This window comes from Zonotrichia leucophrys, chromosome 1 (assembly GCF_028769735.1).
Source record: "Zonotrichia leucophrys gambelii isolate GWCS_2022_RI chromosome 1, RI_Zleu_2.0, whole genome shotgun sequence".
Taxonomy (NCBI): Eukaryota; Metazoa; Chordata; class Aves; order Passeriformes; family Passerellidae; genus Zonotrichia; species Zonotrichia leucophrys.
The window spans coordinates 35,591,342-35,617,499 of NC_088169.1; the positions used below are offsets into that span (position 1 = coordinate 35,591,342).

A 26,158-nucleotide genomic window follows, 5' to 3' on the forward strand; every position below is an offset into this window, starting at 1 on the left:
ACTAATTTTTTAAGGATTTTTATTGTTTAGTACAACTCTTCCAAGTCCTACAGAAAAAATCCCATCCACTATTTTTTTCAAGATCTTGCAAAGCAAAACACAAATTAATCTTTAGCTGTGCTAAACACTAGGAAAATATTCTTCTACATTCCCCTGATGCCAGAAAGAAAATACAACTTAAAAGGAAAAAAAAAAAGACTTTATGAAACAAAAAGTATATTAAGAGAATAATGACTTTACCTATTATCACATGCATGCCAAGTCTTGCCAAATGCTTCACAGTTTGGTAACCAATTCCTTTAGTGCCTCCAGTCACTATAGCAACCTTTCCATTTTGTGTAGGGAAAACTATATGAGAAAAAAGAAATAACACAAGGTTAGTTCACAACAGTAACACAATTAAGAAGTTAAGATGTATTTTAAAGAGTGTATGTACACTTAACAGACTGCTCAAGACAGGCCAGTAAACAATCTCAGGAACAAACTCTGTATGGAAATAAAAACTTTGGAACATTCACCATTATTTACCGCACTACAATTTCCCAGTGTTAACAGTTCACAAAAGACTGAGGTTGACGACACGAAAAGCAAACAAGCACTTCAGAAATTTTCTCATTTCTATTTGCATGCATTTCATCATCCTGCAGTCATCTGACCTTTACAATTTCCACCATAATTCTCTTACTGAGCAAGGTGGCGGCACTTACGTCAGCTCAGGGGCGGCTTACTCAATGTGTACAGGGGAAAAATTCAATTGGCAGCATGATTCCCTGGAAATTTCTTGAATGACAAAAGACCAGCCTCTGTCAGTAACATGGAGGAAAGATCTCAGTCAAAGGTGAGCTGTCAAAAGTACACCAGCTGACCCAATTTCCCCGCATAACTGAGCACTTTCCCTTCTGAAATCACGAGGCCGAGCCCCAAAGAAAGGAGGAAGCAATTTTCTTCCATGAAAGCCCCCATCTGCTTTTCCCACCTACATTAGCCCTGTCCCACAGAAGCCAGCATCCCCAACACTCGCTGTCAGCCACCACTCCAAGTGCTCCTTGATCCACACACAGCCTGGCAGGCAGGGAATGCTCCCAAACTCCCTCTGCTACAGGGGTGGCTCAGACACATCCTGTGTCTCCTGCCTCCCCAGGAGCCCTCAGCCTGCCAAGTGAGCCAAGAAGCCTCTAGGACGGCCCTTGCAGAGCAGCTGCCATCCCAGCTACGAGCTCTCACACTGGGTGCAGGCTGCACAGCACATTCCCCCACCATGGAGGGAGTCATGCAGCCAAAGCAGAGCAAAGGCATTATCATTCAACTGCTTGGGAAAGGCTTGAATTAGGTCTAATATCAACTACAATTTTTGTTTTGGGGTGGAGAATGTTTCTTGTGAAGCACCATGTAGCCTTTAGGTGACCAAGGTGAATTTCTAATTTGCTTTGGAGTCAATGCCGTGAGGTATTTGCACAGGAAAAATAGTATTGAATAATTCGTTTTGCTGTGGTGCAGTGTCTATAGGCAATGCTATAGATAAAAAATGTTAAAAAGATGCCAAGTTTCATCTATCAAAGGACTTTCTATTTTGATTTCCAGGTTTTTAGGGGATTGCTTTGTTGTACAGCACCAACTCATATTTTACATAGTTATGAAACACAGGACTAGCACTGATACAAGCTTCTTTCTTCACAGCAACTTCAAAAAGGATCAACATTTCACCTTTTTTGAAATACATAGTTCTTTCCATCATGATTCAACATGAATTTCTCTTCAGTTAACAACTCAGTTCTTCCCTTCCATGAAGAAGAGAAATTGCTTGCATTTCTTTGAAGGTTAACTCCAATTGCAGTGATATGTATGCACACAGGTGTCTTGACATTTATAATTCAAGCTAAGTACGACTTCCCCAAGAGCCTTCTTAAGGGGACTTCAGTTTAGCTATATGCAGCCCTGCAATTTCCACCAAAAATACTTCTAATCATAAACTCTAAACAAAATGCCTACAGGTCCAAATCTTGTAAAGAGAAAATGCACTCTTTTGGGCCTGAGTATTAGAGTGTTTGCAGGGAACCCCGATGAGGGGAGAGAAATGATGCATCTGACTTCATCTTATCAGAAGGTTAATTAATTACTATATTATATTATATTATATTATATTATATTATATTATATTATATTATATTATATTATATTATATTATATTATATTATATTATATTATATTATATTATATTATATTATATTATATTATATTATACTATGTTACATTACATCTAAACTGAACCTGAGTGTGCACTGACACTGCACACCCTGCTCTGAATCTCATGACTGCAGTCCCAACACACACACAGCTGGCCCTGATAGGCCAAGAAACAAAACACCATCACTTTGGGTAAACAATCTCCATGCTGCATTCCACATTTGCACAAACACAGGCACAGCAAACAAGATAAGAACTGTTTTTTCTTTCTCTGATGTTCAGAGAATGTGAAACCCAGAAATACTCTTGGGAAGAATTGTGCCTTGCTTTTCTCTGTGAGAAATGTGGGGCTACAGAGTACCTTCTCTTCCTCTTCTGCCTCCCCATGCCTCCCCTGCTTCCTGGCTTCTCACCACATTGCTACCTGACATTTGGATTTCACATGTGGCATACAGGTGCTGTCACTCCTTTCCATTACTGCACCACCTATTGAATAAGAAGTGACATTTTAATGTAAAAGTCACTTAGAAGAATATTAATGAAAGAAAAGGAGAAAAAGAAGTCAGGACTGGGGAAGGGGCAATGACGTGAAGTGAAAATGGAAAGTCAGAAGAGGAAAGCAATAACAGGTATCACTGTGATAAAGTGGTTCTTAGCAGAGGACCAGATTTAGCAGATGGAAGATGTCCAGTTCTACCCTGACCATGGCGACTGCAAAGAAAAGGACAAGTTTTGGTCCTAATGGCCACTTAAAGACTTCACTGAAAAAATGCATTCTGTGCAATCTATATCACAGAGAAGTTTAAAACAGACCTTGTAGCAGCTAGCCCCAAGGACCTAAGAAAGCAGACAGGGAGGAAGAAAATGAGGGCTGCAGACACACAGATAAGTGGTCATTATCTGTTTTATTTCCAAGAGATACAGCTTCCACATAACATGGTTTTGTATAGACACAACACTGCATGGCACAAGTCAGTCTATCCACCCACTTCAGTCAAAATGGGAAATGAAAAGAGAAAAACTGAAGTACATCGGGGAGTGGGACAGGAAGAAAAGAAGCTCCTCAATTAATTCTTAACTGTTATTAATTTCAAAAATATGCACAGTTTCCATCAAGTCAGATGTCTTAATATAAAATGAATCTCCATTTAAATGAGATACAGCTAGTATTTATTTCAACAAAAGCAGTCAAGATCAAATACAGGTTCTGTGTGTATCCAGGGGCAACTCCAGTGAAAGGCAGTTTATTAGTGCCCTGTTCCCTCTAGAACTACAACCTCATGTGGAATTTGCAGTACACCCAACTTTCAGTGTTGAAACACCACTTCCATGATGAAACTCAGCATGAAATTTTCAAAGCAGACCTGGGCTCAGCCTGGTTTTCAGCAGGTACTGGTTTATTTTGTGTGAGAGGTTGAGCTGAGTGCAGCTGGAGCCTCACAGCCCCCCAGGCAGGAGGCAGTGGGGACCCACCAGCTTTGCAATGCCCAGAGAGATTCCCTCTGGCACTCCTTGCATCTCCTTTAAACCACCCCAGCTCTCTCTCTCCCTCTGCTCCTGGTAAGGAGGTAGATACTGATCTCGAGTTCAGAGGAATAATGCCAGTGATATCTCTGTGGGACATGAGAACAGTACAGCCCTGTGCTAATGAAATCCCCTGGCCAAGCAGGAGCTGTTAGTTTCCCTTGTGTTCAAAGAAACCAGCCTGCAGTCCTCAGGTGCTCCTTTATCACACCAGTGGCTGGGAGAAGCTTCTCTCAAGCTGCAGGTTCTGCCTGCATTCCAATGTATTTGGACGACATAAGCCTGTTTACTTTGCAAGTGGATTACCCTAAAACAGGAAAAAAAAAACAGATTTATTATGTTCTGATATGAGGCTATTTAAAAAGAATTTTTTTGCCTTTAAATATACTTGTCCTTAATCAGAATTAAATTGGATGTACATAGACGTCCTCACACAAATTCAATACTACAAAAAATGTAAGGCAATTCCATAATTTTAAAAAATACTAATTTTCAAGGGACTCTAAAACAGGGCCGTCAGGATGCCCCTGCAACTGCCAAAACCACACGGAAATAAGACAGTCTGCAGACCCATAGGAATGACAAATTCCATATCAATGACCAGTTCCTGCCAGAAAAATCTCAGCTCTGGAGCAGGGATGAGGGTCATTGAAGTAGCCAAATCAAAACAAAAGCACCAACGTTTCTCTTTTTTTTAAAAAATATACCAAGTGAACACAGACAATGCAAGCCTCAGAAGAAGAGCTTCCCTTGAGAGTAGCTTGCTTTGGTATTCTGAAACTTTTACAGCACTTTTGAGGCCAAGGGAAAAAAGAAGAAAAAAGTATTAGAACTTTATTTAAAGCAAATTGCATCACATTTTTACAAAGTTCCATCTCCTAATTTACTAATCCAGCATCTGCCTTGTGGCACATTATGGGTCATGTGGACATTGCAACAGAATTTCTTTCTATTAATTTCCTCATTAACCCTCCTTTTAAGACATGGAAGGCCAAGGGTAGAATTCAGATTGTCTAAATCAGTCACCTGTGTTTATCAGGCAAAACCTGAGCACAGCTGAAGGCATCCAAAATGTTGGTCAGTGTCCACCTGTGAGGTGCCACGCTGGGACCTGCCTGCACCTCCTGAGCTGGCTACCCAGTGCAGGAACTTTGGTGCTATTTGTGCTGGAGAGATCCCTACAGACAAATCTCAACAGTTTTTTGGTTTTTTTCATTCCTCCTATAACTGAATAATTTACATGCAAGTATTAGGCCTGAAGGTAACTGGCAGAAGCACAGATGGAAAAAAAATGAAAAGAACTAACAATGAATATTTAGTTTCATGACTGAATAACAAGATCCAAGTTTGGAGCAATTCCTGTATAGCAACACTGAGTGAGAAAGAAGGCAAACTGTAATTTCCAGTCCTCATCTAACACCACAGGACAAGGCACAATCAAGTTCTTCTAGATGGATTAAAGAAATCATATAGCTCAATGTACCACAGAATTATTGAGTAGTTTTTCCTATTGCAAAATATTCTGACTCTTTTCCTCTGATTTATACCGTGGCAATGTTGAGATTACAGCCATTAAGCAGATGTAGAAAAAGAATTCATTTTCCATTCTGAGAGGCAATCAGTAAACTGCTGGGGAGCCCATGCAGCTTTTAGCAACAGCCTTTTTTATGTGCCTTACAGAAACATCTCCATAAAATTCTGGTTTGGCAGAAACCAGGCCAACAGGGTCTGGATTCAAATGTCATTCCAGGACTATCCTAACAGAGGACAATTTAGGTACTCAAATCCTGACAGAGAAGCCAGACAAACTGCGTGTGCCTCAAGCCTGTCCTAAGCCTGTGCAGAGGATTTTTTCAAATGCAAATTGTCTTCCCAAATTTGCACACCAAAATCTTTTCTGCTCCCAATCACTTTCCTAATGAACATCAATATGCAATCAAGATTGAAGGCCTTTAAGGCTGGAAACCAGGTAGGTGGCAACCAGCCCGACGAGTCCTTCTGTGAGAAGGCATCCTGCTGGTTTCAGCAGCTGGGGCCATGGAGCTCAGTGCTGATGAACAACTGCCATGCACACATGCAGGTCCACAGGCACACAGCCAGCAGCTCCAACACACCTCAGATGGCTGGATGCATTGTGAAAGGGAGACTTATCTGTCCAGGGACAGCATCTGTTTCCAAGCACAGCTGGAGTTGTGCATCAGAGAGGAGACAAGGCTCCCAGCTTTTGAGAATCATGAGGAAATGGAGGTATCGGAGAGGCTGGCCCTGGAGTCACTCATGGGAAGAGAAAGGTGTTGAAGAACCAGAACAGCAGGAGAAACCAAACCATGGAAACGTGTCCCTTGCCCTACAAACTCATAGGTATCTCAAGGTGCTATTAATGGAACAGTAGCAGTCAGATGCTCTAAGAATTTCAGCAGCCAGGGGAAGACCTAATTTAACAAGGCTCCCACGCAGACACTGACAGGGAATAGGACTGGTTACAGCTGCTCAAAAAACCACAGCAAAACCCCTGGCACACAAAAGTTTCTTGTTTAACCAATGCACAAGACACACACAAAGCCTGAAATGCTGCATGCCAGTGAAACAACAAACAGCAACTCACACTTATCAATTCTGGAGACTCACAGAAGTTCCATCCCTGTATTTCAGGGGAACGCACACTCAGCCCGTGCCCCATGAAGTGGACATTTCCACAACACAGCAGAGCAATTTGTCTGGGCTGCCTGGGCTGCCAACCAGTAACTCCAGCCAAGGCACCACATATCCAGGATGCCTGGACAAATGGCCAAAGTGCAGCAAGGCAGCAAATGACACAAAAGGAGAGGAGCTGGCAGATACACCAACTAGAGAAGCAGAGTGCTCAGCCAGCTAAGGAGATAACATGTTTACTCATCCCTTCCTGACATTGTCAACACAGGAACAAGTGACATTTCTTCAGAGTTAGCAGCAAACATCTGCTGAGCCAGACTAATGATTTTTTTTTTTGAATTGCCAATGAAAACAACTTAAAAAAAACAACCAAACTTAAGGCTGCTCTAAATTTATAACATTTGTTTAGCTTTTTGATAAGCATGCCAGCTTGCTTACAGGGATGAAGTGATAACATTTGCAGGCAAGATGACAAGCCCTTCACAGAAGGCTGAGATACAAGCTCCCAAAATCCATTACAGGACTTGTTCCTAGATATCTCATTTAACACATGCAGAAATCATACCACAAATGAGCAGAACAGCTAATTTTTCTCTTGTTTTTCAACTCATGAACAAACTGTGGAGCCTTGGGGGGTATTAGAGAGTGACAGATATTGTTAGAGTCCAATAGCACAAATTTGGAGCTTGAGTATCCACAGCAAGACCTAACTATAGTTGAAAAAGCCCCCCCATATTAGAAAAGATGTAAGATAAACTGGTGCAATAGTAAGATGAAAGTTATGATGCCAGCATTACAGTCCTGAAAGAAATATTTTTTACTAAAGAGAAATAGCAATACCCTAAATAAGGGAGCTGTTCAGAGCAAGAGTTTTTGGCACTCAAAAATACAAGACCTGTGGAAAGATATCTCTCTAAGAGTGGGACAGGGAGTAGAAAGCTATGCTAAAATTTTCATTTGCATGACACACCTATCTGCATTTCTTCTAGTGATTCTTGGAAAGACAGCATAAATGCAGATAAAGGGAGAAGTATATGTGGAAAGCAGGGTGTGGAAGGGGAAGCAGAAGGAAGTGTTAGACTTTCAAATAAGACAAAGGAAAATGGTGTTTTTTTGGTCAAGATGAGGTCATTTCCAAGTGCTTCATTCCTCTTTCCCCTCTCTTCACCTTCCCCTCACATCCAGGTATTCAGATGAAAGAGATACAGCTCTAAGCAATTTAATACACCTGAATCATAAATCTCTGCATGATGATATTGTCCTCAATGCCAAAAAAGGACCCCAGTGAGGACATTGGCAGTGTTACTTACAGGTGCAAATCAACCATGGTTTGGTGGGGTAAGTCATGGCACTGATCCACAGGCTGCTAGAAAAGTAAGCTACAGCTATTGCCAAAGTAATAAAAAAGATATTTCCTCTCCACTTGCACATGAATTTTCAGTGCCCTGTTTTTCAGAGCATATGACTGGTGTGTTTGCAAGTGAAGAAGTCCTGCCTGGTTACAAGAGCCAGGGGAAGACACATTTTCATACATCTTTCCACTGGAGCCTGAGTGCTTTTGCTTTATTTGTCTAATGGGATGCTCAGTAATGTTAGTCTTGGACTCTGTGATGCTGCTGGACTTGGCAGAAGGGCTGCATGGAGAAAATGATAGTTGGAGTTTTCAAAAATTATACAGACGGTAATTTTCCAAACTGATGCATGCTGCCTTCACCCTGTCCATGAAGAACCTCCTCCTCCAGTAAACCCTATGCAGACCTTCTGCATCAGGATCATTGATCATCCACAGCAAAAAAGCTGGATGTTGCCACCTCTCCCCAAGAAAAAGGAGGGTTAGGATGGAGAAAACTAAAGAGGACTTTTAATTTGGGAATTTGTATTGACATTTCAGAATTGCCTTTCTCTCAACAATGGGAAATAAGGCTGCATTGAAAAACGGTTTGGTGAAGCATATATATGAGCTTTTTACAATACAAGTTCAGGCTGATTTTGACAGAGATATTAGGAAATTTGATCATAACAAATATGAAGCTGCCCTAAGGTAAAAGAAAGCAAAAGCAGATGAGACGGTAAGGTTCCCAAGTCCTGAATCTCACTTCTTGCCGTGTTTGCCAGAGTTCCTGAGTACTTTGTTCCTTTTGCCAAAATTCATCTGAAGATAAGATATTTGAATTTAATTTTTTTTTATGAGTGCCAAATAGATAGATTGAACACCATTATACAAATCAGTCAGATGGAAAATACCACAGTGGAGCATTAAAATCTGCTGAAATTTAATCAGGAATTCAAGTTTGCCTACAATCTGCTCTTGGGAGGAAAGTTCCCAACCGAAAGTGTAGAAAAGGAGAGCACTTGATCCCTGGGAGGGACATGGGGTGATAGAGAAAGAATCAAGAGTTGAAAAAGTTGTCTTTCAACAAGTACAAATTATATTAGTGAAATTATGGTTCTGCAAATTCCCAACAGACATCAAGCAACTCCTGCCATCACACACTAGTCCTTGTCTTACATATTCTTGCTATTCCTGGCTTAAGCCAGTGTTTGTTTGTTTGTTTTTCTGGAGAAACACTAGTCTTAAGGATTATTTCAGACAAAGGCTGATAGTACATTTGACAAACTTGTGCAAAAATATCTGGCACCTGACTACCCAGTGGCATTGCACCACACATGGCATGTTTTGCTTCACTGTGCAATCATTTTGTGCTGGGACAGATGCCAGCTGGGGACTTGGATGAGGCCATAGGCATTGCCTTTGCTTGGAAAGGGGGGCTCTGCTGCCATGAGCCTGGACTGGAGAGGTGTGGGGGACACCACTGTCACTGCAAGGCACGGCACAAACTCAGCTCAGTGACAGTGAGCAGTCCCAGCCTCAGTCATAAAAGGCAATTCACAAAAAATAACATTGGGTTTTGTGAAATAAGTGCAGAATGGTTGTTGCAATAATATGAAGAAATCCCACTAATTCCTTACACTGTACTGAACAGACACAGCCTGCATATGAAAGATTACTGGATTTGTCAAAAATATCGTGAGAAGAAACACGATGCTAGTTCCAAGAAAAAACTAATCTTCCCTACATATGCATATATTTAAAGGCTCCACTTACCCATATCATTTTTTACATGGGAAAATACTATCACAAGAATAGAGAAGGAGATTTTTCCATTTGTATTCCCTGCTCTGCTTATCTTTCATTCCTTTTATATATTTACCTATTAAGTCTTACTCTTTGGCTTTCTTCTCTTTCACTCCAGTCATACTAAAGATAGGGAAGTTATATACAGGTGTATCTTTAAATCAAGAAAAAGCATCTGATTATCTTTTGCACAGATTTAGTGATGCTTATTCCCATACTCCCTCCCTCTGGGCAAATGTAATTCTGCAATACCTTGGGCAATGTCATTTTATGTAAAACTTCCCAATGATCTTCAAGTCATGTCACCATGTAATTATACTTTTTTCCTGTTGTGAAATTAGAGATGAAAAAGAGAAGCTTATCCCAGGATATTTAAATAGGGGCAATGGAAATAGCTCTGCATAGTGTAGTAGCTGCAGTGTGCATTTTCCCATCCTGCAGAAGTTTGAGACATTAGAATTATGTTTTCATTCTCTACCAGGAACTGAAGATTGTCTAGGCTCCAAGATTTCCCGAACAGCTAACGAGTAGATGCAGCTGCATCTGACAATGCTTTACATCCCTCAGGATGTAAGAAACCATTTCAAGTCCTTGCTTTCAGACATACCCCCAAGCACACAAAAGCCTTCCCAAGTGCAATTCCCTATTTCCGAGTGCTACTTCCCTACAGAGAAAGTTTCATTTTAACCAAACATTTGACATTTAAAGACACTTTTCCCACTCACTAAAGTCCCAAATAAATGTAGAGTTTGCCAAATCATGTTCATAAATCCAGTGAAGAAGCCATAAATAACCAAAATGAAATGTGAATAATCTCAGAAAAGGTCTTCCCTTGGAAAGACCACATCCTATATATCTAAAAAAACTAGACAGTTATCTCCATGAAATGTGGCACAGAATTCTTAAGGTTTTAAAATTTCATGCCTAACTATGAAAAATTAGCATTTGGATCACAGTTTTGACCAAAAACCAGGGTAATGGCAGTGAGTTTGAAATGTTGGAGAAAATATGAATCAGCAAAGCATGATGCTGCTGTCGCTCCATTACAGACTGAGTAAATGTCATAAGTAACTGCAGAGCAGAAACCTAATTTCAGAAAACTGTAAATGATGGTTATTTCACAACAAAGAGACTTAAGAAAAGGAAAAAGGAAAAAAAAGTGGAGAAGGAGAAGGAGAAGGAGAAGGAGAAGGAGAAGGAGAAGGAGAAGGAGAAGGAGAAGGAGAAGGAGAAGGAGAAGGAGAAGGAGAAGGAGAAGGAGAAGGAGAAGGAGAAGGAGAAGGAGAAGGAGAAGGAGAAGGAGAAGGAGAAAAGAACAGCTGATATTCTTGATTTGAACCCAAATACTGTAGAAATAAAGCTAAGCAGGCAAGTCCCCACACCTTGCATGGAAGAAAGGTTCCATCATAAACCCACAAGTCTGGAGAATATTTTAAGTTCCCAAAGCTCAGAAAATGTGGAGAGTCAGGTATTCAGCTTCTGCTGAAGCTCAGAATGCTGAAACTCAGCACTCTCCTGGAGAAACTGGCTGGTTGGACAGACATACTGCTTGCTATGTAAAATTCTGGCTGGATGGCCATGGCTGGAGTGTGGGGGTGAATGGAGCTGCATCCAGCTGGTAGCCAGTAACAAATGAGGCCCCCCAGGGCTCAGGATTGGCATCAGTCCTGTTTAACATCTTTATCAATGGTCTTGATGAAGTGATTGAGTGCACTTTCAGCCAGTTTTCAGATGACACCAAGCTGGGCAGGAGTGTCAAACTGATGGAGGGCAGAAAGGCTCTACACAGGGAGAGCTGACCGGCTGGATTGATGGACCAAGGCAAAGGGTATGAGATTCAAAGAGACCAGCTTCTAGGTCCTGAGTTTGGGTCACAACAAGCCCATGCAGAGCTACAGGCTGGGGGTAGAGTGGCTGGAAAGCTGCCCAGCAGAAAAGGCCCTGGGGGTCCTGGTTGACAGCATCTGGACGTGAGCCAATGTGTGCCAGCTGGCCAAAATGCCAGTGAGCATCCTGGGCTGTATCAATATCCTAGCAAGAGTGTGGCCAGCAGGACCATTGTCCCCCTGTGCTGAGCACTGGTGAGGCCACGCCTTGGTCCTGAGCCCCGCATGACAAGAAAGACATCGAGGGGCCGGAGCACATCAGATAAGGGCAATGGAGCTGGTGAAGGGTCTGGAGCACAGGTCGGAAACAGAGCAGCTGAGGGGGCTGGGGGTGCTTAGCCTGCAGAAAAGGAGGCTCAGGGGTGACCTTATTGCTTTCCATAACTCCCTGAAAGGCATTTTAGCAAGGAGAGGGCAGATCTTTTCTCCCATGTAATAAGTGAACAAGACAAGAGGAAATGGTCTTAAGCTGCTCCAAAGGAGGTTTCGATTGGATACTAGGAAAAAATTTCTTCCCTGAAACGGTTATCAAACATTTGAACAGGCTGTCCAGGGAGGTGGCTGTGTCACCAGCCCTGGAGGTATTTAAATGACATGTAGACGTGGCACTTAGGGACATGGTTTGGTCATGGACTTGGCAGCGTGGGTTAACTGTGGAATTTTCCAACCTAAATGATTCAATGACTCTATGATTCATCAGCACTTTCATACGCAGAAACTGAAGCAGAGTGATCTCGTTACTTATGGTCAAACTGGAAAGACTGATCTACTTATGGCCAAATAAGAAATCCAAACCAAAAGCAAAATATTGCCACCTGCATTTTAGCATCTCACCAGAAGAATTAAAAAGACAACAGAAAACAATTTATACTTTGCACTATGATCTATACCTTTCAAAAGACAAAATATTTTAATTTTTATTTTTAAGACAGTATTGACTGTATCATCATATTTCTAGATAGTACAGGATATATTGTATCACAATCCCCAATATCAACGTTACAGCTCCTACTTTTACTGCTTGTGAATTCTAGCAACTCTTATTCTGACTCCATGCTATTAAAAGATTGAATTAATCATTCCATCTTGCTCACAGCACAGATGGACAGATACAGTTGGGCAACCAATACATTGGGAAAGTCGATTCTTTAAATATTCCCTTACTATATTATATTATATTATATTCTGGGAATATGAGGGGGGTGGGTGCGTGTGTGAAGGAAAAAAACATTGGAAAGATCATTAAGAGTAGTTTAAACTGCATCTCCTCACTTCCCAGAGACAGAGAATGTGATTTCCATATCCCAATCAAGCTTAAGAGCATCCAGCTGAAGGTCACATTCTGATCTGCCTCTTCCAGCTGACAAAAATGCTCTGCTGCCACTCAAGCAGTCTCCTCTGCTTCCCATGGCTTCAGGGTGACAGTATTTCCATCAAATAAGTAAGCAGAAGTCACGAGCTGGTATACAGAATTTAAAAGGTAATTGAAAGTTTCTGGAGTAGTTCACTTCAGAACACTGCAATCACTTGTGAGCTGAAGTGCTTGTTATCATATACAAAGCTCTAGTAATTAGAATCAGGAAGAGAGGTACAAGGTGATTAGAGAATATTGGGAAAAATCTAGTTAACAGGAAACATAGCACAAAAACAATCAGTACTAAAAATTTCCCTGAGATACCTGCAATTTATTAAAATACAAAATGCTAAAAAGCACATTTCCATATTATTAAAATTTTTTGAAGCAAATCAGAAGCTGTTACAGCATTGACATTAATGTGAGATTAACCTCAGATGCTACTCACTCAATAAAACCATGGAAAATAACCTCCACATCCCTTCCTCTCCCTCTCTGCCCTGCTTCCACATCCTTCAAAGCCACCCCTGGCCAGCCCATTAATGTCTTTGTCTGGCTGGCTCCTGGTGAGGAGCCGGGCAGGGGCAGAAGCTGTGTGTGGATGGTCACTCCCAGAGGTGCCGCTCGGTGAACAGCCCAAAGCCATGGCCCCAAGGAAAGCAGGGCTCATGTGGAAGCAGAGCCAGTGAGGGGCACACTCACAGCTGCACAGCCCCAGAGGTGCTGCCTTGGCAGGGCAGTGCCCCACATTGATGCTCCAGCTGCACCAGGCTGCCCAACCTCTGCTGCCAGCCTCCCAGGGCCATCACCCAACCTCCAGCAGGAAAAATCCCTGGTGGAACAGAACTTTGAGGGTTTTTTATTTTTTTAAAGATAGTTTTTTATATTTTTTAAAATATGTGTTTACATTTTTTTTATATATATATTTTTTATATTTTTTAAAAGATAGTTTTGCTGAAGCCCCAGAGCCTCTGGATGGAGCTCAATTTCGCACTCAAAACTACTTAAAAATCAGTTCTAACTTTGATTGAGAAAGTACGAAGAGCATGCACATATTTTTTCTTCAAGACAGCTACATTTGTGTTCCAAATATGGAATTTCATTCATTCGTCTCTTTGATAACACAAGCAGGTCAGGGGTTTCAAATGGAGCATGAATGTGCAAGAAAGAGTATGATGTGCAATGGAGTATGAATGTACAGAAAGGTCCAGACTATACTACATACGAAATTTCCTAACTGTGTCTCAACAGTCCTTTACTAGGAAAAATCTGATTTATTTTCAAAATCCTCTTTCTCAACACATGCTGGAGTGATCTTACACTCATGGATATTCTTTCAATTTTCATCTTTCTTGTTCCTCATAAAATATGCACTGAAGTTTTCACAGGAAAACAACTATTTTGCAATAAAGACAGCTAATTGTTTTGATTTTTTTTAAATTAGATGTTTTTATTCTTCAGTGAAAAACTTAATTTTGAATGAAATGGTATAACCCATCAATCTAGAGCAGATTCACGAGACTTAGGGAATTAGTTAACTTAGAACAACTACTGTGCATGCTCTATAATTGCTCTTCATCAAAATTGTCAAAGATTTTTAATATGCAGTTACCACACAGATTAAAAGCTGTTAAAGTATGTCTCCATTTAAGAGGCCATCATTCCACAGCGTCATTATCTGCTATTAATATTTCAATTAGAGAGCATCACATGCTCCTTTGAAGAAATGTGCAACTACTCACAAAACAAGTCCCATTATTGATCATGCTCCAGGAGTATGACACAAACATCCTATTTTTGTTCCTACATTTAATTACCTTCTATAAATAACTTGCCAAAATTTTAAGGGATTAGCTCCTTTCATATAGCAATATGCATTTGTGTTGACGAACACCTTCCAACCATTCTGCTCCTAAGAAGGGAGTGACAGCTACAGGAATTATACTGGCCCCTCTGCAGAGCCCCTTTGCAACCTCCCTCTTCAACCAGGTGGTCAAACAGGCTGATACATCATAGTGCACCATGTCAGTCCTTCTCAGGACATCAGCCAGAACTGCCAGCACTTTTCAGGCAGCATAAACAGCCTGAACATGCCAGCACTGGTAGTATAAACAGGCTTCATGCCTGCTTATTTTTTTCTACCTGACCAGAGGATTTAGCTCAAATGTTACAGCTCTGCAACAGCCAATTTGGTGTGCAATATTTTTCAAGACATGATTCCTTTCTCGTTCCCAAGAATAAAAAAAAAAAAACACTGTCTTTACTATAACAGATCTTATAGTCCCATTTTCATCATACTAACCTGATCATCAGTTTCCAGTAAAGCTGATGCAGTAAACCTGGAGCTATCTCTCAAAGCACGTCTAGCCAGGTAACAGTGACAGGACCAAATAAAATGGCCTGACATTTTGCCAGGGCAGGCTTACATTACATATTAGGAACAGTTTCTTCGCTGAAATGGTGAAGGCATTGGAACAGGATACCCAGAGAATTGGTCAAAAAACACGGGGATGTGGCACTTAGACACATGGTTTGCTGGTGAACATGGTGGTGCTGGGTTTATGTTTGGACTTGATGATCTTGTAGGTCTCTTCCAACTGAAATGACCCTATGATTTTAAGCCAATAGACAGCACTTGCATTCCACCTCACACTCAACAGCAAAAAGTTATAGCTGTGTTTAATTTCTGTTGGGTGCTAAGTAATTTTAAAAAATTGAATGAAGCATTCTTTTTAAGAAGCATAAAGGAATTCAGCAATGTAAACATATCAAGGGGAGGAAAAAAAAGAACCTGAGGAATAAAAGCCTAAGAGTTTGCACTGGCTTGTTTGGCAGCTCTCTGCTGTTTCAAATACTTTTCTCTCTAGGCCTGTTTCCATAAATTTACAAAGCATTTGAAACACATGTGTTATACTGTGCACTGACTTCTAGGTGATTTGAAGGATATGACCCTAAAATGCAATTTCTATTCCAGACTCCATCCTTACATCTCCATCAGCCCTCTGTAACACACAGTGTAAACAGCAGCCCACTCACACTCGGTTCTCTGGTGGGGCTTTGCCACCAGTTTGCACCCCTCCCAGAAAAAATCCTCCTGATACAGAAGGTAAAAGGTGAATAGTTCCTTGCACGAAGAGAAAAGTGAGCCTCTGCCAACTCTGCAAGCTGCACCAGCAGCTTCTGTAGCACTTACATCAGCATTTCTTTTGTTATTGCACTTGAAGGTTCGCAACTATCCACACAGAAAATCCAGCAGTGCTGAGGGTCACACACCTTCATTTTGGCCACAGTACCACCTCCCTCCCAAGGCATGCTAAGACACCTGGCCAACATGGCTGTGAGCAGTGCTGCTGTCCCAGCAAAGCCCAAACTCTGCTTCAGACAGTTACCAGCATTCTCTGCTTTTGCTTGGGAAAACAGAAAACATTATCTGACTGAATAATCTGTTCTGCAAGTGCTGTCCTGCCAATCTTTGTGTTAACTTTACAGGGCAGTGCTTTGCCCAGCATGGAGTACCCCAGCACAGCCAGCCCCACGCAGGTTTATCCTGGAGGAGAGAAGTGTTCAAGCTGAAAACCAGTAGTTGCAGTCAAATGTGAGGCACAGGGGAGCACTGTCAGAACAAAGAGGGACATCCAGAGCTATTCACCAGGATGGCATCACCTACACTCCTGTGACAGCAGTGACATTTCTCTAGGGAGCACAGGCACTTTGGCAGCCCTTTATTTACTCAGCCCTTTTTGTAGTTAAAAATGTCAGAGACCGGGCAGGAAGAAGAGGTCTCGGCATCTCCCCCTCCAAGCTGCCATGTGCCAGAGCAGCACACTGTGAAGCCACTTTGACACAGACCCTGACGCCTTTGCAAGGAATAGATCACACCTGCAGAGAGGCGGGTGGCAGAACAGCCAGACACATGCTGCCCAGAGAGCCACCCAGCCTCAGTCCCTGTGCCCACAGCCCTCAGCAAAACCACGTGCTAGCCATCAGCCAGACCAAACTTGCAAAGATGACTTTGTTCTTTACAGCCAAGGGTGGCAGCTTGGAAGAATCTCGACTGAAAAAACTGGACTTCATTGCTAAATTACTATAATTTTCATTTTCATTTTCATACATATGTGGGTATGTATATGTTTTTTCTTCTTTAGGGAAGGAAACAAATACTTTGATAATGGGATTAGAAGACTGGGGAAAAATCATGGTTTTCACTTATGCCTCACTAGAATACTTTATGACTAGCATTAATGAATAAATATTGAGAAAAAAAAAATCGCTCTGAAAATTGATATGGAAGAGATGGATAGAAGATACAGTGAATAGCAAAAATCCCATTAAAGGTCATTGTATTACAGCATAGATTAGTAAGTCCATATGCCACTGTGTAGTACAACCTTAACAGAGCCATGCTTAAGCTGAAGTCCAGGCCTCAACATTGCCCACCTATTTTGTTGTTTTACATCCTTTCTTGTATCTTCAAATATCCCTTTCCTCCTTGGAGTGCTGGATGACTACACATAATGTCTTCAATAGATTGACTCCAAAAAGGAACCCATGAGGACCACAGGAAGAGTACATGCCTACAACCAAGTGCAAAGAACTCTGCTAGTACCTCCTAAGCACTACTAATGGCAGTGTTTGCAGCTCTTGGCACTTGCTTCTGACTCAAATTAGTTGTTCTTCAAATATCTGTATCGTACAATTAGAAAGTACAGCATCATCAAGAGAACATGGATTTTGCATTTCTTGACCTTTTCCTACTAATTTTCAGCAGACTATTTAATGTTAAAATTATACACTGTGAAATGTGGCGATTAGATCTAAGAATGCACAAGTAAGGCTGGCATATATAGGTAGTGGTATTAATTAGCATGAAAACACTCCAGCCAGCAGGCTAGGTGATATCTGCATTCACCTGGATGACTTTATTCATTAGCACGATGTTCTTTTGGGAAAATATGTCCAAGAAAAGTCCTTTTACCTCAGCTATAAGAAGTGCTTCATAGCACAAATGTCCCATTTCTAGTTACCAGTTAGTTATCTAGTTAGTTACAGTTAACTAGTTAGTTATCTAACTAGTTACAGTTATCTAGTTAGTTGCCAGAAAGACAACAGTTACTGCTCTGCAGCACTGTGTTCACTGGGATACATTCAGTAAAAAAATTACAAGCTTCATCACTGAGTCAATCCTGGTCTGCAGAAAGTATAGTGCCAGTAAGGTTTTGTTTACAAAGTCCCTTCATTCTGTGTAATTCTTAGACTATTGCAGATTTCATAAGCAATTTGTTGTGGTACCACTGAACTTTTTTTAAAGAATGAGGTCTCACTCCAACTCCTCTGTAATTTCCTTAGTTGGGACTGGTTGACATGCTTGAGAACTATCTCTTTCTGTTTTAAAAATAACCTTCTTAAAACAGAGTACACCTTGTGGGTTGGCTTTGTAAAGAACACAACTTTGGGGCCATAACCAGCAGTTTTGGTACAAATAGCTAACATGGAGCATCACCTGCCTTCTGCTGCAGCACATTGCACCTGGGCAACCAGAGCTGGCAATCAAACCCTCGCTCACAGCATAGCAGATTAAAAACTTAATCCCAAATTCTTTGAACACTCATAAAGTTCATTAACTTCAGCCCCTGGTTTGTACACAAGAGAAGCACCAGCATGAGATGAGAGGTCAGGAGGTGGCAGAGCTTTGCTTTGATTTGGTGTGACTCTGTTTCCTCATGCCAGTGAAGTTCATGTCAGAGGGTAACTTGGTGCAGAGTTTACCAGGTGTTTAGTTATATCAACCATGTTCCCAGTGTTACCACTGTGTCAACAAAAAGAAAAAGAAAGGTTTTAACTGTTCCCTCAAGCTCCTCCTTCAGAAACAAGTTCAGTGCATTTTTTTTGGTCCAACTTTCTTTTTTTTTTCTTTACCTCTCCAGGATAATTTAAAATATTGAGCAATGTCAGCAACCATGGTTAGGCATTCCCTCAGACAGCAAAATGTCCATGACCCAGAAAGCATACTCTGGCAGAAAATAGGCACACAACAAAAAGCAGAAGTGTATCAGAGCCAAACACTCTAATTCAACTTTACACAACTTAGAGGAAGTTTTGGGTAGTATGGGGGATGTCATTTTCATGCCCAGTTAATGTACTGTGAAGTATCAAAGTTCTCCTAGCAGAGCACAAATATGATTAAATGAAAACAAACATAATTATTTTATTACAAAATGATGTCACTTTCTTTTTTCTTAAAAGCAATCCTGATGTGAAGCAAAACTTCCCTGCTTTTTTGCTTTCTGCTATGGAACCACAGCTCTCCAATATATTCTTTCCTTGCTGGCAAAATGCCCATTTGAATCATGCTTTATTCCAACACATCTGCAGCTTTAATGCAGTAATTCAGACAGCATGACAAAGCCACAAACCAAAAATCACTGTCTGTAATGACATCTGTAATTTAGAAACTTTGAGGATAGAAAGCTTGAAAGTGTCAGGCGACAGTTTCTGCAAATACCAAAAGAGGACTGTGTGTGTGGGTATATAACATTCTTTACTCTTAACTGCACAAACCTTGATCCTTGCCCAGTCTGCAAGGCAAGGCACACATAATCTTAGTGACATGGGTATCGAAGTATTTCCTAAGAATGCATTTGTTGAATGCATTAAACGTTTTACCACGACTGAGTTGTATCAAGAATCACACACGGAACTTCAACACTACTCCAGCACTGTGCAAGGGAGCTCCAAGGAAAGCATTCCTGCTGGGACAGTACCTACATGGTCTGCCTACATGGTCTGACTTATTACTTAGCTACTACAAAAATATCTCTAAAAATAACATCATGGGGTCCACTGCCCCTACTTCCACCTGCCTTCCAGCCATGCAAAATGCTAGGAGGCTGCTTCAGCACTCACATCTAAACCAAACAAGACAAGGCTGTTGCACAAGGTTGTGCAACTTGTGCTACACAGGCAGACCCACAGTGGAGTCCACCCAAGCTCCTGCATGACTCAAGACCTTAATCCACCCAACTGCTTTTACTGCTGGTAAAGCTCTTACATTCCTCAGCTGAGCTCCTACAAGCTCCAGTGCCTTCAGCTGAAGCATAGCTGAGTGGAATTTGGTTAAACAACTCTTTTTAGGATGTAGAGGAACAATTACATTTTCTAGCTCATTTTCTTGAGTTGCAGAATCTCATCATTAGCACCAGAGACGCTAAAGCTAACAGAGTTTGCTCTATCACCTAAACAAGATCTTAGGCCAAATAGCTCCCAAAACTGCAGAGATTAAAAGACTGCAGAAGCTTGAATTTGCACAACCAGACATTGCTTGGCAGAGTGCTGATTTGAAGACAAAGACCATATATCCTTTGCAAAGATACCATCTGCCCATCGTTAGACTCAAATGCACAGATGGAATCCGTCGCTTGACTCTGAAATCCATCACTGCTTCAGCTGCATGAGCAAAAAGCAAACACCCAACCTTCCACCTATAAGAGTGTACCCCATTTGCCTCCTTTCCTTTGTTCTACACTAACAAATGAGCCTAAGTTCCTGTTTACTGAGGAAGGAAGATCCACGCAATAGAAATGCTCATTCACATCTGCTGGAAGGGTTGATTTTATGCTTGTAATGACTAAATCATTGAAACTGAAACATCTCAGAAGCAGAATAATGACTAAGTAAAAGAGTGAGTTTCACTTACACCCTCACTGAAATACCATGGGTCTGGTTCTGTATTGCTATGAATATGGGTAAAGGCACAAAATGAGGTGCTCACATTTAAGCCTCTTACTCAGAATTTTACCTAAAAATGTAAATATTTGCACTTCACATTCTCCCATATTTGGGCAAAATGCAGTTACAATTGCCTCTTTCAACAACACAATAATTAAGCCATCCAACTAATTAATTGTGGGGGAGAATATTTCTCTTACTTCTGAAGCTCATCTACACTTGGGACCTGAAGTGTTCCAACAGATTTTTTAGACAGAATAATTCTATGGATACTAACCTTTGAAGCACAATGGAAGACAAAATGGACACATGTAAAATAAAAAATTGTGGTTTGCATTTCATACACAGTCCACCCCAAAATGTCATTATTTGAAAGATATTAAGAGAGACACACTTGTGATGCTGGCATTTTTAGAGGATCTGAAGGCAGAGCATGGTCCCTGAATCTGTATTAAGACACCTAAGTCAAGGACCTACACCTAGTGTGTAGACTCTGCAGACTCCTTTTAAGGCCACATTTTGTATCATTTTAATCTTAGCCTAAATATAAATATAAAATGAACAAATCCTTTTGTAGCCCTGGTGTTTGAAACTTATTACCCAGCAGTGTCACCTTCTGCACAATCTTCTTCTAAGGGTGGCCAGTCAGCTCAGCGTAGAAGCAGAATCACGGCAAAAGCTGTGGCCCATCCCCTTCCTTCAGGCATGTGCAGACCAGAAGGAAGCCCCAGCAACACAAAAACACAGGGAAAACACTCTGAAGGAATCTGTTTTTCCTTCTGTGGAGCACAGCAACTTTCCTAAACAGCCTAGAGAAAAGGCAGAAATGCAGCCAACAGATCAACTTTGCGACTGAGCTGCTGCCCTCACTGCAGGGAAGAGCTGTCTCTGGAATAAAATAAGAATGTTATCTTCCATCAGCTCTAGCATGCATTGCCAAAAAAGGCACAAAAAGCATATTGCAATGGTCTTAACAACTGGCAAATAGTTTCATGTATTATCTCTGAATTTATCTCTCTAAAAAGAACTGTGAAATCTTCCTGAACACTGATGAAGGGGAGGTGGGGTGGTGTGGGCAGAGCATGCGCAAGGAAATTTGTATACAAGACTACAGCAGAACTAGTTCATGTGAGCACTTTAAGCCCACTTGGGCATTGAGTCATACCTTCAGATACAACACACACAAGGTTGTGCTTTTCTCACTTCATTTCTCTGAGCAGGTGCACAGGAATCTCTGAGCAGCAATGCCAGTCTCGTGTTCTCAAGACCACGAGGTAAATGCTGTATTATCCCCAACCCACTGTTCATTCAACCCAGGCAGCAAATCATGAACAGTGCAGTGGTGAACTTCTGCCTGCATTCACCAAGGCTTGCAAACATGCAGGTCACACTCTCCTATTCTTACACTCGGAATACAAGAGCCACACAGCAAATAATACAGCAAAGAGCAGCACCAACATACTTGCTGCCTGCACAGGAAATAAAGTGGGGCTTAGGATGAGGGACAAAAGGGATACATGCTCCACTCATCCACAAGACTGGCTTTCTCACCACAGCGCTCACTCCCTTGGGACCAGACAGATTAATGATCAGTAGCAAGTTCTTGGACTGCATGTGAATATTTATCTATGTAGATCAATGTGTCAAAATATCATCCAGAAACAGTCCCTTCAGCCCACACTCCCACAGGCTGGAGGCCAGGTCACTGTAAGAGCTTGAATCTCCCTTCTTCCCCAGTACCTCACTAATGAGAACTCCTCCCTGGCCATTTGGGAGTGCAGGAGCTTTTTGAAGTTAACAGAGCTCATTGCCAGCAGCATGTGAACACCAAGAAGTGTGTAAAACAATTGTTTTACAGCATTCTTAAATGTCAGACTACAGGAAGGTTAGCCATTTAGCATTTTTAAATGCTATCAGGATTTTTGGACAGGAATTGGAGACTCCTGATAAAATTTCAGTGTTTACCCTAGATGGACCCACTTCCTATCTGTTCCCATAAGTAAAGCAACACCATTTTCCCCATTTGTTCCTTCTGTTCATATAAGTTCTTCTGTGTGCTCAAGAAACTTTTATTTGGTGCCAAACCACTGAGTGCATCCTAGAGCACAAACTCACACCAAACTGCACTAACACCCATAAAACAGAACTGTGCATTGCCTGCAAAAGCACTTAACTTTTCTCTCACACACACACACATCAGAAGGTTGTTTATGTGAAGATGAAGGTTTCCCTTGAAGCCCTGCATTCACAATATGGGACAGGATGTTTCTGGCATGAGCTCTCCTGATGCTGACTTGACACCTTCCTTGTTATGACTGCAAATTCCTATCACTGTAAACCTAACTAATGACTCATGAGAAAAAAAGCAAACAAAAAAAGCAAAAAGAAAGAAAAGGAGAATGAAACCCTTTCAATTGCAGTGTCTGTAGACACACCGATACACAAAATGTCTCAAATTTAAAAGCAAAGCAGTATCCACTGGAGAAATAAAAAAAAAGAGTGAGTTTTTCATTCCTAACTGCAAGTATTTGGGGACAATGAACAGACAGAATATTGTATGTAATCAAAGAAACTGCCTTTTTAAAAATAACCTTATTCTGCATAGTTTGGGGAAGCACTGTTGAACATGACATCATGCACATGCAGCTATGGAAATTACAGCCATATTTTCAGTGAACTAAGCAAAACAAAGGGATTAATTCTCTACAGATATATCTAAATTATGAGGCTATCACAAACTTTTACAGATGCATTTTAATTATCTCCTTCCTAAGAGTGTTAAAAAAGACAACATTTCCCACTTATTTCAAATGAAAGTATCCCCTCCTGTCTCTTATACTTAAAAACAGGACTGCCCTACTGCTTCTGATAGCTGAATCTTGGTGTACTTCTGACCATGGCATTTATTCCAGGAAAATCATTCTAAATGTTATCCCCAAAATATCTATCAAATAGGAATGAAAGCTTTACTGTCTATATAAAATATTTATGTAAATGTCACAGAACACTTTCTGTCAGTATTAAACACATAGCTATTTGAATAATCACAAAATTTCCCAGGCAGAGCTTCAGCCCAGAGAACAAACCAATATCATACTACATTATTTACCTTAAACCCCTATCTAAGGCAAGCAGGACAGATATTATTCCTACCCTGACATGCTTATTATGCCTTTGGCTCTGAGTGTAGTTTGCCAGCTGCGCTGAGCTCAATTCCCAGCATATTCCCCTTACACAGGCAATTTTGGTCCAATTGAGCCATGTGTCCCAGTGTACAACACTGTGGGGAGAGGAAGCACCAGCTCTGCCTTTTCACACCACGGCAAAGGCGGTGTAGCCCCCATGGACTGGAGTAAGAACCTAGTTTAAACTCTTTTTAAAGTTTATCTGCTCTCAAAGAAGTCTCTCTATAAGAGAAGAAGCTGGAGTTTGCCTCCCGACTGCTTCCACCCAGCATTCTGCCCAGGCAGGGCCAGGGAGAGGGACAGAGGATTTGGCAAACTCAAGTCACTGGAAATAAGTAATTATGATGCAAGGAAACCAGCACACATGTGCAGCAGGTAACAGTCTTTTCAAAACCTCTGAAAAAAAGTTACATCTGATCATCATTTCAAAGCACTGCAGATGGCAGCATCACTTTTGTGATCTTCTGGCAGCAAGAGAAATCAATACCACTCAGTGTGGAAATGTCAGCAGAAATGCTCAAAAATCTTAATATTTTAACAATTCCAAGTTCTGAGGACTCTTATTTGAAAATATTTCTTGCAACAGCCTTTGAATTTTTAAAAACATATAAATCCAACTGTGTTTTTAGAACACATGGTAAGTTCACAAACAGTGGTTAGTTTTTAATTTTTTCAATTTTTTTAATGCTAAACTCAGTTCCTCTGTGGCATTTTAACCCAACTACAGGGCCACTGAAGGGGCACTGCAACAACAGTAAATATATATTTAATTGATTTTTATTATTCAATCTAAAGGAAATTCTTTTGTATTTAAAATCAACAGCATTATAAACTGCAACTGCAGAGATGTTTTGAAATTAGTTTAAATAGTATCATTAAGACATGCTTTACTGATGTGCTCTTAAGGCAGACATAAAATGAAGCTGTATCTTCAACTTCTCTCTACAGCACCAAATGTTACTAAAAAAGCAAAACCAATTTCCGTAATTTCCCTATGTTCCCTAAAAATGTTTTAAATTTAGCAGAACATTAATTTGGAGGAGATAAGGCAAGACAGACCACATAGTCTGGTCCAAAGGGAAAAAAAAAAGCCACAAAACTAAAGAGACCACGAGAGTCCTTCCAGCAGAGCTAAAAAGACAGTCTAGACTAGATAATACCACCAGGGCCAGGATCACCAGATCTTCAGAAGGACACTCAGAAATGGAGACTATCAAAAGGAGGATGGTGTGCAGACACTAAAATGTAATTTTTCCAGCATGAAGTTTTCTTTACCCAGTTGTCATGGAGTATGTAAAAGACACTACTTCTGTGTTCATATACATGCATTTCCCCTCCTTCAGAAATGATGTCCTCAGGCAGCCCCTTCTTTTTAAGCTGGACAAAAATCAAGAACTACACATGACTTTTAAGTTTTCAGAAGTCCTAAAAAATATTATAAATAACCAATTTGTGTTTCTTTTGCTTTTAATATTCCTGCCTGCTTACAAATGCCCCTGTAAAGCTAATTGGACACCATGACATTGGTTAAAGAAAATGCTTGAAATTAATCTAACAGACTGCTGCAATAGAAACCTAAAACCATACACCCTTTCCATAAATAATACAGAATTTTATTACCCTCCTTTAAACCAAAGCACTTCAGACATTGTTTGCTGGAAAAATTCACCTTTTCAACTTCAGTATGGTTCAGGTTTTCTTGTCTTCTCATAATCTCTGATGGCAGAGGGAGGTGAAATTTGTGCAAGAGTTGGTCAGAAACCCCAAACTCCCTTTAGTTATACTATTACCCCAAGAAATCTCAGGTAGCCCACTGAGTTTTAATACTGAATTGGCAATATCTAGTTGGTGACTTGGCAATTCTTCTTTTGACACAGAGAAGGAACTTTGAGACCCTGTTCAAAAATTCACTTTTTTAGCATGAAAGTACTCAAAAGCTGAAGTTTGTTCCTCTATTGTCCCTCCAAAAAGATGTCTCACCTGTACTGAAAAGGAAACGTTAGGCTGTGGATCCAAAGAAGCTGTCAAGAAACACAAACATAAAGTTGACTTAAAAGTGTTATTAGGAAATTGTTATGGGCTACTGTTAGCAGCAACATGAGGGTTAACTCAATTTGTAGCAATATTTAAAACAGCTGTGGAACTTTCCTCCTCCACCCAACTAAACAACAGAAAATCTTGTCAATAAATGAAAAACACCACACATATTTAAGTGAGAGAAACCATCTAAACTTCCAATATTTTTCATCCTCATTTTTTTTAATCCAAAAGATTTGTACAGCATTTTTAAAAAATAACTTACAGGATCAAAAAGAAAATAAATGCATAGCTTTAAATCCTCAGAATACAACCTCCCCCTATTGCAGAAGAGTTCAAAGTCATAAAGTGCTGTAGATATGACCACACATCAGACAAATAATCTAGTAACTAACTTATTTTTCTGGTTTATTTAACAGTATTCCAGGTTTAGAACATTAAATAAAAAAAAAAATCTCACAGACAATGGGTAAGA

The 26,158-nt window shown here is 40.7% G+C and overlaps 1 protein-coding gene across 3 annotated transcripts in view; it reads right to left on the reverse strand.

Annotated features, from left to right (window-relative positions):
- Positions 1–26,158, reverse strand: part of DHRSX (dehydrogenase/reductase X-linked) — a 200,959-nt gene that overhangs the window by 121,564 nt on the left and 53,237 nt on the right. For all 3 annotated transcript variants that reach the window (XM_064711755.1, XM_064711744.1, XM_064711735.1), the window contains exon 2: positions 241–348. In XM_064711755.1, coding sequence (XP_064567825.1) covers positions 241–256 — 16 coding nt within the window. In that variant the 5' untranslated portion in view covers positions 257–348. The remainder of the gene's footprint in view (positions 1–240; positions 349–26,158) is intronic.